We start from the raw sequence: 17,207 nt of genomic DNA on the forward strand, positions 1-17,207 counted from the left end.
TAATTTAAAGAAGCGAAAGCCAGATCTATATGATGAAAATTGGAAATGTAATTTTTGTAAAATAGAAGAAGAAACCTTTGACTATTTTTGGAAATGTAGTAAGATTCAAAATGTGGTGCAAGATATACTCACACGATTAAAAAGTTTCTTAGTTAAAATTATACAAGAATATTCAAGAGATGATATAGATATACATGAATTAAAAATTAAAATTAATGAGCTCGATATGTGGGACATTGGACGCTTATATGATTTTACATTTTTAATGAAGAATCAAATTAGTTGTCAGTTAATGGAATTATTAAGGTGCTATAAAATAACTGAAGAAAAATTGTTGTATAAGGTACTGAAACAAATAACTGGTAGAGTTTTATTAAAATTCAAAGTGCTTATTTGGGAACCAAGGAACGATTTACAAATAAAGGAAGAAAAGTGTTGCGGTATTAGCGGTAAAGATAAAAAAGCTAAGTCACATAGTAAATGCACTGAAGTGGGTGTTAAAAATGTTGACTGTAATATGTTAGAAAATAATTGGAATAAATGGAATGATTTGGCATTCCATCGTGGTGGTCACTGGGCAAATTTTTAGGTAGATCATGACAGTCACCTTTGAATTTGAGGTCGCATCATGGTTTTTAACAATGATGTGATCGTTTAGGTGACAGGTCGACTTGTTCTTTATGAAAAGTAGTCTTGTTTCATAATGCTTAATTCTTATATGTATTTGTTTATCTTATATTTTGTAAGTTTATATATGTAAGTAAGTGTGATTATAATAAAACATGATCGCATCTATAATAAAGTTTTAAAAAAAAAAAAAAAAAAAAATCATATAAACGTTAAAAATGATTGAAAAAAATTTTTTTTTTTTGATTTTATTTTAAAAAAATGCAAGCCGAAAGTTCCAAAAATAGTTCTACTTTTCCAAGTTTAGAATATTTTTTACCCGATAATGAATATGATTCTGATGATTTTGATTTTTTAGGATATGATTTAGTTGAAAAGTTAGATGAAATAAATACGGAACAAAATGAAGTGATAATTAATGAAAAAATGAGAAAAGATAATGATGCTATAGTTGATGATAAAAAAAACGATATTATAATTGAAGGTGAAGATGATGTTATAGTTGATGATGATATTATGGTTGAAGATATTGAAGATGTTGAAGATGTTGAAGATAATGTTATAGTTGATGATATAGATATTAATTTACAGAAAAGAAAGAGAAAACGTAGTAAAAAAATCATATTGCAAACAGACATAGATAAATTACGGAATAAATTACACGCTAATAAATATTTTATGGAAGAGATAACACCAGAATTGGTCTGTTGTAAATGTGGTAAAGAAATCCGTTTAGATCAAAAATTTAGAGATAAAATCTTACAACGCATGGTGAATTGAGTAATTGTAAGTATAGTAACGAAGGACAGCAAAGTATTAAAGTTTTTTTTAAACCTAAAAAAATTAGAGTTGAAGAGGAAAATATAATTGTCAAAAATGTTGCATGTAAGGGATTATTTGAGGATAAATATCGAGAATATGTGCTTAATAGTCCAGCTGAATTTGGAGGATCAATCAGACCTGATATAGCCGCAAAAGAGTTATTTCCAGAAATTGTTAAAGCAAATCTTAAACTAAAAAGTCTTGGTAAAATGAGATGTGCTGATCTTAAAAATTATTTACGTGCACATGCTATACTATGGATATTAGATAAAACTACTCTTTCTGTTAGAAGTAAAACGTGTGAAAATTTTACAACTAGAGAATCGAGTATTTGTGACGAATGTGACAAATTAAGAAAAAATAGTCGCTTAAATCAAGCAACGAAGAAGGTATGTATTTAAATTATCTGTATTTCATTTAAAAATTTTATCTAATTTTTTATGTTTATTTTTTAGCAACGAGCAACTGGAAAAAATATTCGCTTTATTCCAAAATGGTATCTTGAACATCCTTTAAGTAAATTACTACTTAATACAAATCTTAAATCATTATGGGTATCAGCTGATAATAGTGATAGTGACGCAGAAATATGGTTTAAGTTGGCTCAATTTGGAAAAGATGGATTATTTAAAGGAGAAAAAACATTTCAAGAATTAGCATCATTAATGATACAAATACAAGAAAAGAAATTACAGGATAAAAAAATGACAGGTCTTCGTTACTCTGAATATTTAAAACAATTTTTTTGTTTATTATCAGATAGTAGCTGTGAATATGAAATCTTTAGACAAATGTTTGCAGGAATGAGCATTAGATCTATAAGATATATGCGAGCAAAAAAAAGTGATATTGTATCTAATCCAGAGTTAGTATATGAAAATATACTTAAAGTTGCCCGGCTAACTAGAGCACTTAATTGGAACGGACCTATTGTTGGGATGACAGATTGTACAAAAATTCGGCCTAAACTTACATATTCAGATGAATTAGGTTGCGTTATAGGGTCAACTTTAAAATTATCAGAAACTTCAGTTCAAACATATGATGATATACATAAAATTGTGAATATTATAAAGCAAAAAAAAGCTATCGCAACTCAAGTTAGGGTAGTGGTACTAAAGGTATAAATTAATTATAACTTTTATATTTGAATATTTACTTATAAATAAAAGTTAATAAAAGTATTTGTTTATATTTTTAGATTCCAATCGAAAAAATTCCACCTCTTGTAATTGCTATGTTGCCAACAAATGGAGAATCAAATGCTACGAAAATATATGATCTTTTAATGAATGTATTAATTATGTCACGAGATGCAAGTATTAATCTAGTTAGTTTAGGATCAGATGGTGCTCCTGCTGAATTTAATGCGCAACGATTAATAATGAATTGTGAAAAGGCTGAGAGTTTTTTTGAATTCCATGATAATTATTATAATGTACATTTTAAGGTAATTAAAATATAATATATTTATGTATTTTGTTTTAAAAAAAAACTAAAATTAATTAAATTAATATGTGCAGATGCCAATATACCAAAATTTACCCATTATAACCGTACAAGATCCTAAACATGCTAAGAAGACAGCTCGCAATCAGCTTCATTCAGGTGCAAAACTACTTGTTCTTGGAAATAATGTAATGCTTTATCGGCATCTTTTAACTCTTGCTCAAGCTAAAAATCATGCAATTTATATTCGAGATGTCGTCAATGTTGATAAACAAGATGATGGTGCCGCGTATAGATTATTTCATTCAGATGTATTAGAACAAATGTATCAAAATGAGCTGGAAAACAACGAAATGCAATCTTTATTTGTCTATTTGTTTGTATTAGGTGTGTAAAATAATAATTGTTAAATAAATTGATACAATATTTTATATCTATATTATATTTAATAAACTATTTAATTTAAATAGGAGATCTCTTTGATTCATATTTGAATCGTAATATTTTTCATAAAGAATGAATTATTATGGCTATGTGTGGATACTTTTTTTTAAATATGTGGGCTGAATACATAGAAGTGCTAATCAATTATATAGTTCAATATTTTCTATTTCTAAAAACTTTATTTCTCCACAAAGTTTTAAAATTTTTACTAGTTTAGCAGAATCATTAATACTTTTAATTATATCTCACTGTGAATTTTATTCATTATATCCTTTATATCCTTGGGAACACGGTACTGAAGCTATAGAACATCTATTTGGCATATCACGCCAAATAACAAATGATTTTTCCTTTTATGAATTTTTTAAAATTCAACAACGTGTTGCTTATCGGGATAAAATTATTAGACAAGGTATACAAATCCAAAAGGAAAAGACATCAGCGTCAGGTACTATAAAGCGTAAACTAATAAATTTTTTTTTTGTAATTATGTATAATTAATAATTAATTTATTAGATTATATATTTGATTTTAATCCAAATTCTATATCAAATGAAAATATTGATATTTTGCGAATATGGCCTGATGATAATGCTATTTATGATGCAATCAAAACAGCATATAATGATGCGGCTGGATTTATTAAAGCATTAGGAATTAAACTATTAAATGATAAAACGATTCCACATTTTTATGTTTCAACATCACATCAATCAATGGTAATTTCCGATCTTTCAAAGAACTGTAATGATGATTTTGATATAGATAATATTAGTGGATTAGATTTTAACAATGAAGAATTTGAATTGGACAATTTGAATGAAAATTCTTTTACCGATGCAGCTTCAGAAGTAGCACGATTATCAAAATTAGTAGATTTAACAGAATCAGAGTTGAAACAAATATCTGATATTTCAGATTCATCAAAAGTGGAATTAAACCATATTTTAAATACTACAAAATTCTCTTCATTAATTGAATTTCAACAAAATGAATTATTTTATACAAATGGTTTGATGAATGTATCACAAATAATTCAAATTCGTACATCTCATAATGCATTTTCTCGATCTGAAAGGCCTTGCCAAAATCGTAGATTAAATGCAATTCAATCATCTAATAACTAAAAAGAATTCAATAGAAATTCAGCAAATTTGTTAATTTCAGAATTTTTCCGAAAAGATGGTACTTCAGAACCAACAATTAGATCGCGAAAAGAAAGATGGACAGGAAGGAAAAATTTAGAAAATATTGGATTACCTCAATATATTAATGGTATATTTAATGAGTTTTTAATAGTAAATAATTTATTCTATTATTTATTAGATTTTCATTATAGTCCCAAACATTTCTCGTGCAAATGTAACTGATAATAATCCATTAAGAGAAAACGGATTTATTTTATATATATCAAAGGAAAGTATATTTTTAGGAAAAATATTATTATTATATAGATCAATATCTATGCGACATGCTTATGTTTCTTTTTCTCAAGATATAGATTCTTTATCTTACATTTCAGTTGCTACATTTGTCAATACCGACGGCAACTTATTTTCTCAAATATGTAAATCTGGTGGTAATATATTTGCTCATATAACTCCAAAGCAAGTTATTTATCATTTTGATAACAGTTGTTTGGATATAAATAATGTTGCAAGTTTACCTGGTCGTCTATGTTTGGAAGGAAATTCTTGGGAAATTTTTAATTTTTTTTCACAAAAACATGTAATTAATGTTATAGCAACAATATTTGGTTAATTTCTATAATAAATAGTAATAAAATCAGGTTATAAAAACCAAAACAGGTTGTTTTTATTTTGGGTAACACTTATAGGAAAGATTTAAGGTTACTAGTAAACTGGGTAACGTTATTAGTAAATTTTTGGCTTAACTTGGGTAAAGATCATAGTAAATTTTTAAATTTTGAAACAACCTATATATATAGTTTCCGGGGTCCTAATGATATATTAAAAACAATATTGGATAAATGGATAAGTGAATACCAAATTGAAGAATCACATGATGAATTTTCATCAAATGATGAAGAAAATATTATAAAAATCTCACCAAATCCCTCAAGTTCAGAAGAATCAGAAAACTCAAGTAATAATATAACAGAAAATAATAGTCTAAATAATACCTTAAGAATAAATATCTCAACCTTAGGAAATTCAACTAGAAGTAATAATTCAATACCAATAATGGCTACTAGAGATTAAGTGAGAAGAATATTAATACTATATGATATCTTTAATAAATCTAAGATAGAATTTAATTGCAGCTCAGTCAATACAATTAATACTACTTTAACAGGTATATTAAATCCAATCTATAGAGCTGTGAAAATAGCAAATTTACTAATTTTCTATAAAGGAGAATAAGATGCTAATGATTGGATTAGAGACTTCAATAATGTATATGCAGCAAATAGTTATGATGGTGATCAAATAGAAAAATTAAGGAAAGTAAAATCATATTTAAAAGACAAAGCAGCAGATTGGTTAAAAGGAATAAATGGAATAACTAATTTTAATGGAGCAGCTGATAACACTAGTTTGTCACATCAGATGGAGAGTAAATATACTAGTACTATTAAATAACAACAATGAACAAGAGAATTACAATCTATTAAACAAAAGAAAAGAAAAAAAGTAGGTGAATATGCAACAAAATTTAACAAATTATTGAAAAGAGTAGTATCAGATAATAATAATTTACATGATAGATTTAAAGTAAATTATTTTATACAAAAATTAAATTCCATAATTGCAGAAAGAATATTTGAAGGAAATTCAGGTATCCTAGTTGATGCAATTGCTAATATAGAAGTAGGTAACAATTTAATGTTACAAGGATTAGGAATCTTTAATTTAAATATAAATAAAAGTTCAATAAGTAAACTTCAAACAGCTACAGTTGATAATAATATCACAAATAAAGTAGATAACTTAGCTAAACAGTTAAAAGAATTAAAAATTGCTAAATTAGAAAAAGAAATATTAAGTATTAAAAATAAGATTAATAATAACATCCAGAAACACCACAAAGATGTCAAATGAATAAACTTCAATTTTAGTAAAGATCACCAATAGATTGGAGTAAAATCAATTGTTATAACTGTAGTAAAATAGAACATACTGTCAGATTTTGTAGAGAAAATATACAACAATATAATATATGTAATAGATATAGAAGAAAATAATCAAGATTGTTATTAGTTATGATAATGAAATAGGATTATACTATTATTTCAATTATGATTATCAACAATATGAAGAAATCCAAAATGAGTTATGTTATTAAAATAATAGATATTATTTATCAGAAAAAACAACTAGAAGTTAAATAAGGAATAACCCATTAATAGGTAATAAAACATTATTTAACAGAGACCTAATTATTAGAAAACAACTAATAAATAATGATGTAAAAATAACTGAACAAATTACTAGGAGACCATATATTAAAAAGAGGGAAGGAAAATTTCAAATTAGACCTAGTAGATTTAAAACTAATACATGGGAATGACGGAATGTGATACAGTAAGATCTTATTTTATACACTGCCCTACAATAAATTACCGGATTTGACAAAATTTGCATAGCAATTTTCACGTTGCATATAAGTTTATGAATTTTTAATAAAATTCAGCCAGAATTTTTTTATTTGAAAGCTGATCATAGATAGTTTTTATGTATCAAAATAAATAAATATGATTAATTATAAATATAAAAAAGTTTTCTCATTGCAAAATAATACAAAAAATCATGAAATTCACTTTTTTCAGAATTGGGTCAACTTTAAAATTTTAGAAAATTTTCTTTATTTTTTAATACAAGAAAGCTACAATTGATTGGCTTTCAAACAAAAAAAGTTTGACTGAATTTTGTAGAGAATTCGTTAAGTTTCATATAGACTAAAATTTGTCAATTATTGTTAATTTTACTATGTAATTACAAATTTTTATAAGATTTACTAGTAAAATTGTTGATTTTCGGGCTATATGAAACTTTATGAATTCTCAATAAAATTCAGTCAAAATTTTTTTATTTGAAAGCCAATCAATTGTAGTTTTCATGTATTAAAAAATAAAGAAAATTTTCTAAAATTTTAAAAAGTTGACCCATTGCTGAAAAAAAGTGAGAATTTCATAATTTTTTGTATTATTTTGCAGTGAGAAAATTTTTTTATATTTATAATTAATCATATTTATTTATTTTGATACATAAATACTATCTACGATCAACTTTCAAATAAAAAAATTCTGGCTAAATTTTATTAAAAATTCGTAAACTTATATGCAACATGAAAATTGCTATGTAAATTTTGTCAAATCTGGTAATTTATTGTAGGGGAGTGTATAATAGTAAATTTATTCTAAATAACATGTCCTTAAATTTTACATACTGTTTTATAATCTTTTAAAATGATTGAATATTAAAATTAGTAGATAATTATTAAAATACTTTTATTATTAACAACTTTTTAAAATTAGTTAAATTATAAAATAAAATTTGATAAAAATGGTAAATATATAAAATATTATTCTATTATAATATGAAATTTGCAATTAAAATTATATTTATATAAAAAAATTGGCAAGTTTAATATTGGCTAATTTTATAAAACTAAAATTTACTATAAATTTATTAAGAAACTTGCTTTTGCTTTTTATTGCTATAAGTAAACTGATTCCTCATATATATTTATACATTAAAAAAAATAATACTTACCTTTTAGGCTTCTACTAATATATAAGTTGCATATTGGAATTGAAAATATAAAAGTTAGTTCAATGTAAATTTTTTATAAGTATTGTATTAAAAAAAAAGGTATTTAAATAAGTAAAATAAATCCTAAAAAATAAAAATATATAAGGTTTTTATAATATATAACTTAAGAAAATTATGTTAATATAAAACATGAAAATCATTATTTATTAGTAATTACAAGATACCCTTAAAAAATGGAATATTTCCACTCACTGATATTTATACCAAGGCAATTTTTATTTATGTTAAACACAGGTTTTCAAAAAAGATAAATTTTTGCACTGATCATTTAGGAATTAAATTTAACATCTTTAATGACATTTGAAACCATTTCTGACACTTAAAGTAAACTTGCAAAATAGGTAAAAATACACTTATTTTTTTTTATATTATACTAGTTGTAGTTGCTTCGCACCAGGATTGTTTTTTTTAACGTCACGTAATAAACTGGCCAATGGAAATAAGGTTGCTTATTAAGTTTTTTTATTGTTATAAGAACATGTGATGCGTGTTTGAAACACCCGTGTATAATCAATCTAAAGAATCATATATAAAATTTTTTATAGTCTCCATTATATCTATCAAAATATGATTGTCAATTTGTATAATTTATTAATATAAAGATTTCAAATTAAAAGTGCAATTAATAAATATCACAGAAGTTCTGCCTTCCTATATATTCGAAGTAAGAAAAAAATTCTATTGTTTTTAGTTTTTACTTTGATTGATATACTAGTTATTCTAGTTCGAGACGAATGAAATAAATGAACAGGAATGAGAGTGGATTCTATAATGTAACTCAACCGATTATTTCAATAAATTTTATTAATAACTTTCTCTTACAAATCAAATCGCCTTACGGTTGAGCATTTACGAAAAAATGTTATTATTCATGTGAATACGCTAATTTTTCACGATTATGACATCATTTTACAATTATTTCAAGCCTGTATTTTGAAGCAGGATCATTGATGGGTAAATGAAAATTCCTTGCCATGGAACTGACTGTAAAACGTATAAAGGATCATAAATCCGCTTCAATATCATTGTAGTTAAAAATAACGCAAAACTAATACTTTACAATTTCGCTCTGAAATTATGTCTGTATATCGTGTCTGAAATTAATGCACTAAGATCGCCAATGAGCTTTCCGCACGTGTATTTGGTTACACGATCCTAAAATTCCATAATTTTTTATAAACTATCAAATTAAATCATGAAAATAATCAAAAAATGGTTAATGATTTGGTTTAATTTCCAATTAGGAATCTTTTCAATTGCTTATTTGCTTAATTTTAGATCAGATAAGAAATAAAATTAAATGTCAAAAGTTTACACATTGGATTATCAGGTATGTAATCAAATTTACTGAATATATCATAATATACTTTATCACTCAATTAAGAGACTTAATAATGATTTGAGTTGCAGTAATTTGAGTTCGCTGAACTTTCAAATAAGACAGTTCATTAAAGCCATTATTATTAAAAATAACTCTGGTTAGAAATCTTTCACCTGACTCTCCATTGTATCCGACGTCAACGGATGTATCTATCATACCTTGTTAAGAGCTCATTTATAAACCATATTATAAATATAATCATTATACACGAAACCAAATCTCGAGAAATTTTATTGTTATCAATTTTTCTTTAACTATTAATATTTATTTATTCAAAAAACATAAATATACAGATATGTAATATTAAAGAATATGAAAGTATAATTAATAATAAAAAAGGATTCTTAACAACGCAACTAAACTTGGAACTTTTTGTGACAACTTACTAGAGCAATCGCGCTATTAAAACCAAACAAGTTAATTGCTACTGGAATTGGTGATAAATTTCGAATTTGTTTTTTTTTCTCGTTCTTTTTTTTTTAAAAAGAAAAAAGAACAATCATTTATTTTTTACATTTGTTATTAGATACAAACATACTAATTACTAATGATAAAATATATTGATTAATTTAGTATGTATAAATTTCTTTTTTTTAGATAATTTGTTTATTTTTTTTTGCCGGGTAATGCAATATTTGTCACTCCTGTATCTGCCAACCAATAGAAACAAAAATTCATTCCCATTAGTATTTTTAGTCATTTTCTGCATTTCCTAAGTGAATGTTGCAAAGTAAGAGAGAGCTTCCTTTTTCTTTTTTCTTTTTATTGTTTTCTATTTTGGTCCTTTTTGGGTAGAGAAGGCCAAGTAGCTGAATCATATGTTTTTGTTTTACCACCCGGACTAAGAGGAGCATTGATTGTTGTTTTATCATCCGTAAGTGATTTTGAATTATGTGGGGATTGTGGTGGATTAGAAATAGGACTATCGATAGTTTCGGACTTATCATTATCAGCCTTGCTGACACTATCGGTGCTGTTGCTACGACTTGAATTGCCACTTTCAACGCTACTAAAGCTGCTACTACTATCTCTTCGATGTTGTGTGGGAATATCATCAATAGTTAGTTCATTTTGATTTTCGAGATCAGTATCGTCAGTTACGTAATCTTCTGTACTTGTATCTGCAGGGATTTCTAAACCTTCGTCCGAATCATCATCATTATATTCAGAGTCATCACCTTTTTGCTGCCTGTTATCACTTTCTTCGTATTCGTGTCCTACTTTTCCGTATCTTAAAGCCATCCAATCATACCAATCATCTACAACTTTACCATTGAGAAAACCGACAATGATAACAGTCATATTATCACATCCGATTCCACCAAGTTCACTATCTTTAGCCAAGCATCTTTCCATCAAATTCTCGCAAGCTTTTTGAAGATTGCGGTGTACGGAGATCTCTCGACGAATAAAATTAACAACTTGCTGCGAGGTAAGGCAGTCCCATATACCTAGATAATATATAGGAATATTTAAAATTAACTAACTTTTCAAATTAAATAAATTCAGTGCGAAAAATCAGTAATTAGAAATTACCATCACAAGCTAATACTAAGAATTCTGTTTTCTCTGTAATATCCTCTTTTCTGACGTCAGGATATGCTGTAAATGGTATAATATTATTAAGTACAAAAATAATACAAGATAAATAAATAAATAAAAAAGGGAATTATAACCAGACCTGTTACGATTTGATGTTCTGGTGTTAGACTTGGATTTTGTTTAAATTCAAAGTCGCCAATAGCACGCGACAAGGCCAAATTTCCTATTGAAAATATAAATTATAAATTATAAATTTTTATGCAAAAAATCGGTATATAAAGCTTCGATATTGGTCTTAGTCTTTCGTGATTTTTGACAATAGAAAGTTTTAGTCAATCACTATAAAACCACAAGTAGAAAACAATCTTTAAGACAATAAAGAGAATCATACCATTCACTCGACCAAATTCAACAAAACCACCGGCTTTCGTAATACGATCAGATTCCTCTACGAAAAAAAAAAAAATTAGCTTATTAATATATATAACATACATAATATTTTTAATATTCTTAAAGTTAAATGGAACCTACCTTTATTAACAGGTTTATGATCATTTGACATAGGATTTGCAATTCCATCTATGCTGATAACAGCACGAGAATCACCCGCGTTCCCCTAAAAAAAAGATAAAAAGTATAAAATATTTGCTCAAATTAATAAGTAAATTAAATAAATGAAAACATACAACATAGACTTGATTTTGAGGCGTAATTATTGAAGTAACGGCGGTACAGCCGGAGGGATCATTAGCATATTGTGAATCTAAAATTAAAAATAAATTCGATCAACATATTAAATAGAATAAAGTTCCATCGATAAATCATTGATTGATTTTTATACCATTTCTCAAGTCTTCATCAGTCCCCAAGAATCCACTTTTTATAGCCTCTTCAATATTATTAGGAAATGCAGGGTCTCTAGCAATTCGTTCATGTAAGTGAGCACCGCTATATTTAGCAATATTTTGTCCTTAAAATACACAAAACGAAAAAAAAATTTATTAACGATTTTTTATTATAATATAAAATAATTATGACTATATTATAAAATATTTACCACCGTGACCGTCGTAAACACCAAAAAAACTATAACCTTTTTTATCTGCAAGTGTTAATTCGGCAGTATGCGCGTCTTCCATGCTAATACGCCAGCCTTGCATTGCAGACGAAGCAAATAACAGACGATCGTCATGGCCACTGTCTGAATGTTTCTCTTTAACTGGCTCTGAAAGTGTTTGACCCATTTTTATCGTTTATTTATTATATTAATATTTCTAAGAAACAGATTAAGGTATGAAAAAAATTATTAAAAATTATTTTATTAGTTAGGTTCAAAGTTTAATAAGTTTTAATTTTTTTCCAACTCGCAAAAGCTTCCAACAAGATAAGCTAAAACAAAAAACCAAAATTTTTAGCTTTTATACTTTTTATATTTTATTTCGGACTTTTACAGTATACCTTTTAGAATAGAAGTGCTTTTTTTTTGCGGAATTTTTCTTCAGAGAAAGAACATTTTTTTTTTCTTATTATATCGTAAGTAGTACAAATATTATCTATACACTACTCATTATAAATAATTTTTACTACTGCAGTTTGATTAATTTATATATATATACAAACAAAGCTATTATAAAATTTATTTATAATAAATATAAATTAAGTATTTTTACTTACAGGTTTTAAAAATGATAAAATGAAAAAAAAAATAATATAATAATTTTTTTTAGAAAAAAATAATTTGATGATTGATGGATTGCGAAATTTCCGTGGTAAAAGATGCCACCAAAATTTTGGAGATATTATTTACAATTAGATTTGTTCGAGAAAAAAAAATTTTTTTTTTAAAAAAAAAAAAGAAAAAAAAGAGGGAAAGGGCATTTTAAAGATTTTTGAGCTCTACAAAAAAAATATGTGTTAAATAGAAAATTCTTTCGTCATTTCTGGCACCGTACACAACAGTTGATTCTCTAATTTCTTTAATTTAAAATTCATTTTTGCTGAAGGCCCAAAGAATAGATGGTGTGGCTACAATATATTAATTGTGGCTTGGTAAATAATTTATATATATTTACAATACTAACGGCGTATTTGATATTGGCGCTGTTAGGCTAATCGGAAGGGGGGATATTACCGTATTTTATTTTATATAGCCGTATCGTTGGTATTACTCATCTTTACGTCAGGATCGTATGAAAATAACAATTAAATATGTTCATTTATGTTCTTGTTCTAAATTTTTGTTATAATTATGACACATCTCTACAATAACAAGGAGCGATGCTAATCCCGGATTATTTTTATTATCGTAGTTATTATATTTTAGTATTATTATTATTATTATTACAAAATTACAAAACCATGCGAAAATAGAAATAATATAAAATGGTCACAATGCAATATTCATTGTTTTCTCTCTATATTTGATTTATGAAAAGTTCTGGAATTTTAATAAATCAATAAATCGGAATTGATTCCGATAAAGAATATTAAAGGAAAAAATATAATCAGCGAACATATTGCCAATTTTCATTATATTTTTAAATTAAAAAAACCAGGATAAATACAGGATTTCCGCATTGGAAACATTTTGTACGAATAGAACCTCCTTGAACAGGTGTTATTCAGAAAAATAATATGAATTTTTTTTTTGACAGATAAGATTAACGGAAATGGTTATCAAAAGGAATACCGAGAATTCGTGTAGAATAAAAAGAATATTCTCTGGTAAGTTTCTTTATAGAATTGTTGATAAACAAACATTTCATTTTTTTTCTAAGTTTGAGTAACATTAATTTCTCTATATTTAGATTTCTAATAGATTACGTCTTTTAAGAATGGAAGAACTTAAAGTTCTGTTTCACGTCACGATTTGACCTTCTATTCGGAAACAATGACTAATTTAAATGTTTTTACCCGGTTATCGTTATAAATGATCGTTCATTTACATTTCACAAAACTAAAGTTGTTATAACGAAATGCAATAATTTTTGTACTTTACCAGGTTCTTATCAAAATAGCTTAAATTACATTTTTATGAACAACAATGTCATTCTTTCCTATTTATAGGATGGTATGTTTTCGGAGTTTCGGACTTCGGGAATAAGTTTCTCGCATGATGATCAGTCCTATGTCACATGGTAATTAATCTAATCATGCCACGTGATAAAATTTCGTAAATCTCGTCTTATATCTTAAACAAGACGAAAACGTTTAGACGTCTAGTGGATAGTGATACACGGTCTAAAGTTCTTTTTGATTATTGTAATCAGCAACCATTTTTATGAAGATAATTTATGAATTGGTATCACTTCTAAAACTATAAATATGACATTTTGGCTTTTTTTTATTATTTATTTTAATATTTTTTTCTTTTTTTCTTTGTGAATACATAATGTCTTCATTTATAAATATTAATGGTCAAATACGTCGTCAAAGAAATTTTAATAGAAGACGACGAATTCAAAGACATTTACCAATCAATAATGATTACATATTGAATCGAATCACAGTTTTACCTCCACAAATCATAAATGATCCATTTACTACACAAATTTTTAATGGACTATCTTCTTTTTATTAAGATGTGAGAAATCAATCGTCGTGACTTGTGTTTTGTGCCACACAAATCTCGTGATGTACAAATATTATCCGGTTCATCTCAATGGGAAAATCTTTTACATAAAAGAAAGGAATTGCTATTTTGACGTTCGTCATACTAGCGTTAGACTACTTTTGGTCGCTTGCATTATTTTATTGGTTTATTTTTCATCTTTTATTTCTTCATTTGAAGATTTAATAAGGATTCAAAAAATAATTTTCCTATAAATTAAATTTATTACACTTACTATACTTTCAATACGAAGTCATCTCTTTATTTGACTTTTAGTTATGGAAAACCCAGACAATGCTTGGAACGATATAATCGGAAATGGTGGTTCGAAAAAGAACGATACGATCGACTCAGTGATTGACGCTTTTAATAGTGTTATCTCCACTAACTCTGATGCGATCCTAGGCTCTGGTTGGAATACGTCTAATAAGAAAAATGTTGAACTTAAGACAAAAGGCAGTGAGGTCGCTTCAAAATCGTCCTGGGGAGGATCTTTTAGTACCACCAGTAATCAAGATGAGAGTGAAAATTCATGGAATTCTTGGGGTAATGGTAGTAGTTCTTGGGATAATAATAATAATAATAGTGGTGGTTGGGGAAATGATGATAATCAAAATTATCCTACTAATAATATTAATTCTGGGTACACGGATGATAGAAGAAATTACCAAGATGTAAATAAAACAAATTCATATACGGATAATAATAATAGATATTATGAATCTACAGATGCGAATCAAGTTAATAATGATGACATGCACATGAACAATAATAATAATTTTAGCAAAACTCATAAGGAGTATGACAATCAAACTCATGGACAACAACAACATTCAAATTATGAAGCTCAGGAAAGTCCTTCACCGTCAGAATCTGAAACATCAACGGATCAGAATTCCGAAACAATCAGTCCAGATGATATAAAAATGAAATTATCAGCATGGCATAGTCTTGCTGATCCAAATACAAAAGAACGAGGCGATGGTTTAGGTGGAGGTCAATTGCATCGTCGCGGTAAAAATTATATTCCTGTGGATGAGAGAACCGTTTTAGCTATACAACAAAAAGGTGGTGGCCATAGGAGACCAAGTAGGGGGGTCTCGGGAAAGCCTATACCAAAAACCAAAGTTTTTACAAAACCACCCATAAAATCGGCCATGGCAACAAAACCAATTAATAATGTTCCAACACAAAAACCACCTGCTACTCAGAAAATTCTTAATGCAACTGTCCCAGTTAAGGTGGCAGCTCCTCAAAATCAAAAACAAAATACACAACCAACACCTCCGAATCGAGCGCAACAGCAAACCCAACAAACATCAAAAAAACCATCTCCACCACCTTCACAATCTTCACAACGTCAACCTTTACGGGATGTTGTTCCACAACCTTCTCGAGATACTTCTCGAGATGTTTCGCAACCTTCTCGAGATGTCTCACAACCTTCTCGGGATACTTCACGACCTTTACGGAATCCTTCACCATCTTCACGACCTCAGCGTTCTCAACAGCTTCAGCAGCCTCAGCTGTCTCAGCAAACCCAGCAACCTCAAAAACAAAATTCATGGTCTCCGCAATTGGTTAATACGCCTTTTTGGGAATCTTCAAGTCCTCCACCTAGTCCTCCACCTATTCAACATCCTTCGCCAAGACAATATGCAAATGAGGCGATTTCAAATAAATCCCAACCTATTCGACATCAGTCACCTGCTCGTTCTCCACGACCAGCAAAACCTGTACAAGATTATACCTTGCCGTATATTCCCCCAGAGTTTGATTCGACTCCATACCGAAAGCAACCATCTCCTTCACCTGTTCGTGATAAACCACATATATATAATGACCCAGATTGGAAAGGTAATAAATATTATGAACAGGGTAATAATGTCGAAAATCAACGGAATGAATATTATGATGATTATGATGAAAATGGTTTCGAAGGACAACAGAATAAATCCGGTCACATATCAAGATATAATGAACCAGAGAAGGAGCAAGCATCACGCGTTGATCGCTATGATCGTGGTGAACTACTTCTTACTATAAATGTCGAACTTTCAGAAGGTAAAACACAGGCCATCGAAGTTCATGTACATGATGATCCAATGGATTTAGCAAAAGACTTTTGTGACTTATGGAAGGTTACAAATCCTGTGGTAATGCCTGCTTTAGAATGCTTAATTAAAGAGGAGAAAGAAAAGCGATTAGGTATTAGTTAAATAATAATTAATCAAAAACTTTTTTAAAGCAAGCTTATCTGTTTGCGATGTTTTAAAGAATATAGTGGTAGCTCCATGTATTTCTGCTGCGAATTAGACAAATACATCAATAAATACAAATAATACTAATAAAATAGAAAATATTACTATTTATGTTCTATTTCTTTTGTTTACTTTTTATAGCGTGATATTGCAACAAAGGTCAATTTTAAGCTAACATCACACAATCACACACAGCCTTAACTTCTTTCAAATTTAGTAACAATGACAGTTAGTCAGGTTATTCTGCATACTAATATATCACTTGATGAAATGTA

General features: G+C 27.5%; 4 protein-coding genes across 4 annotated transcripts; 3 read left to right on the forward strand and 1 right to left on the reverse strand.

Annotated features, from left to right (window-relative positions):
* Positions 1-226: 226 nt before the first annotated feature.
* Positions 227-589, forward strand: OCT59_013402 (uncharacterized protein; the record flags this gene model as incomplete). The annotated part of the gene is made up of 1 exon (XM_066140775.1): positions 227-589. The coding sequence occupies one exon, from the start codon at positions 227-229 to the stop codon at positions 587-589; it is 363 nt and encodes a 120-aa protein (XP_066001622.1).
* A 299-nt stretch (positions 590-888) lies between these two features.
* Positions 889-5,103, forward strand: OCT59_013403 (uncharacterized protein; the record flags this gene model as incomplete). The annotated part of the gene is made up of 8 exons (XM_066140776.1): positions 889-1,398; positions 1,518-1,838; positions 1,905-2,570; positions 2,651-2,899; positions 3,772-3,790; positions 3,859-4,434; positions 4,510-4,617; positions 4,682-5,103. 8 exons carry the CDS (start codon positions 889-891, stop codon positions 5,101-5,103), a joined length of 2,871 nt encoding a protein of 956 aa, XP_066001623.1.
* Positions 5,104-9,755: 4,652 nt separating this feature from the next.
* On the reverse strand, positions 9,756-12,457 carry OCT59_013404 (uncharacterized protein). The gene is made up of 8 exons (XM_025315480.2): positions 12,119-12,457; positions 11,903-12,031; positions 11,748-11,824; positions 11,593-11,677; positions 11,453-11,509; positions 11,201-11,284; positions 11,056-11,121; positions 9,756-10,970 (listed from the first exon to the last, which is right to left on the reverse strand). The coding sequence occupies exons 1-8, from the start codon at positions 12,303-12,305 to the stop codon at positions 10,282-10,284; spliced, it is 1,374 nt and encodes a 457-aa protein (XP_025182759.1). The 5' UTR covers positions 12,306-12,457; the 3' UTR covers positions 9,756-10,281.
* A 2,371-nt stretch (positions 12,458-14,828) lies between these two features.
* Positions 14,829-17,048, forward strand: OCT59_013405 (uncharacterized protein). The gene has a single exon (XM_066140777.1). The coding sequence runs from the start codon at positions 14,950-14,952 to the stop codon at positions 16,888-16,890; it is 1,941 nt and encodes a 646-aa protein (XP_066001624.1). The 5' UTR covers positions 14,829-14,949; the 3' UTR covers positions 16,891-17,048.
* The last annotated feature ends 159 nt before the right edge of the window (positions 17,049-17,207 follow it).

The sequence above is a fragment of the Rhizophagus irregularis genome, chromosome 20 (genome assembly GCF_026210795.1).
Source record: "Rhizophagus irregularis chromosome 20, complete sequence".
NCBI lineage: Eukaryota > Fungi > Glomeromycota > Glomeromycetes > Glomerales > Glomeraceae > Rhizophagus > Rhizophagus irregularis.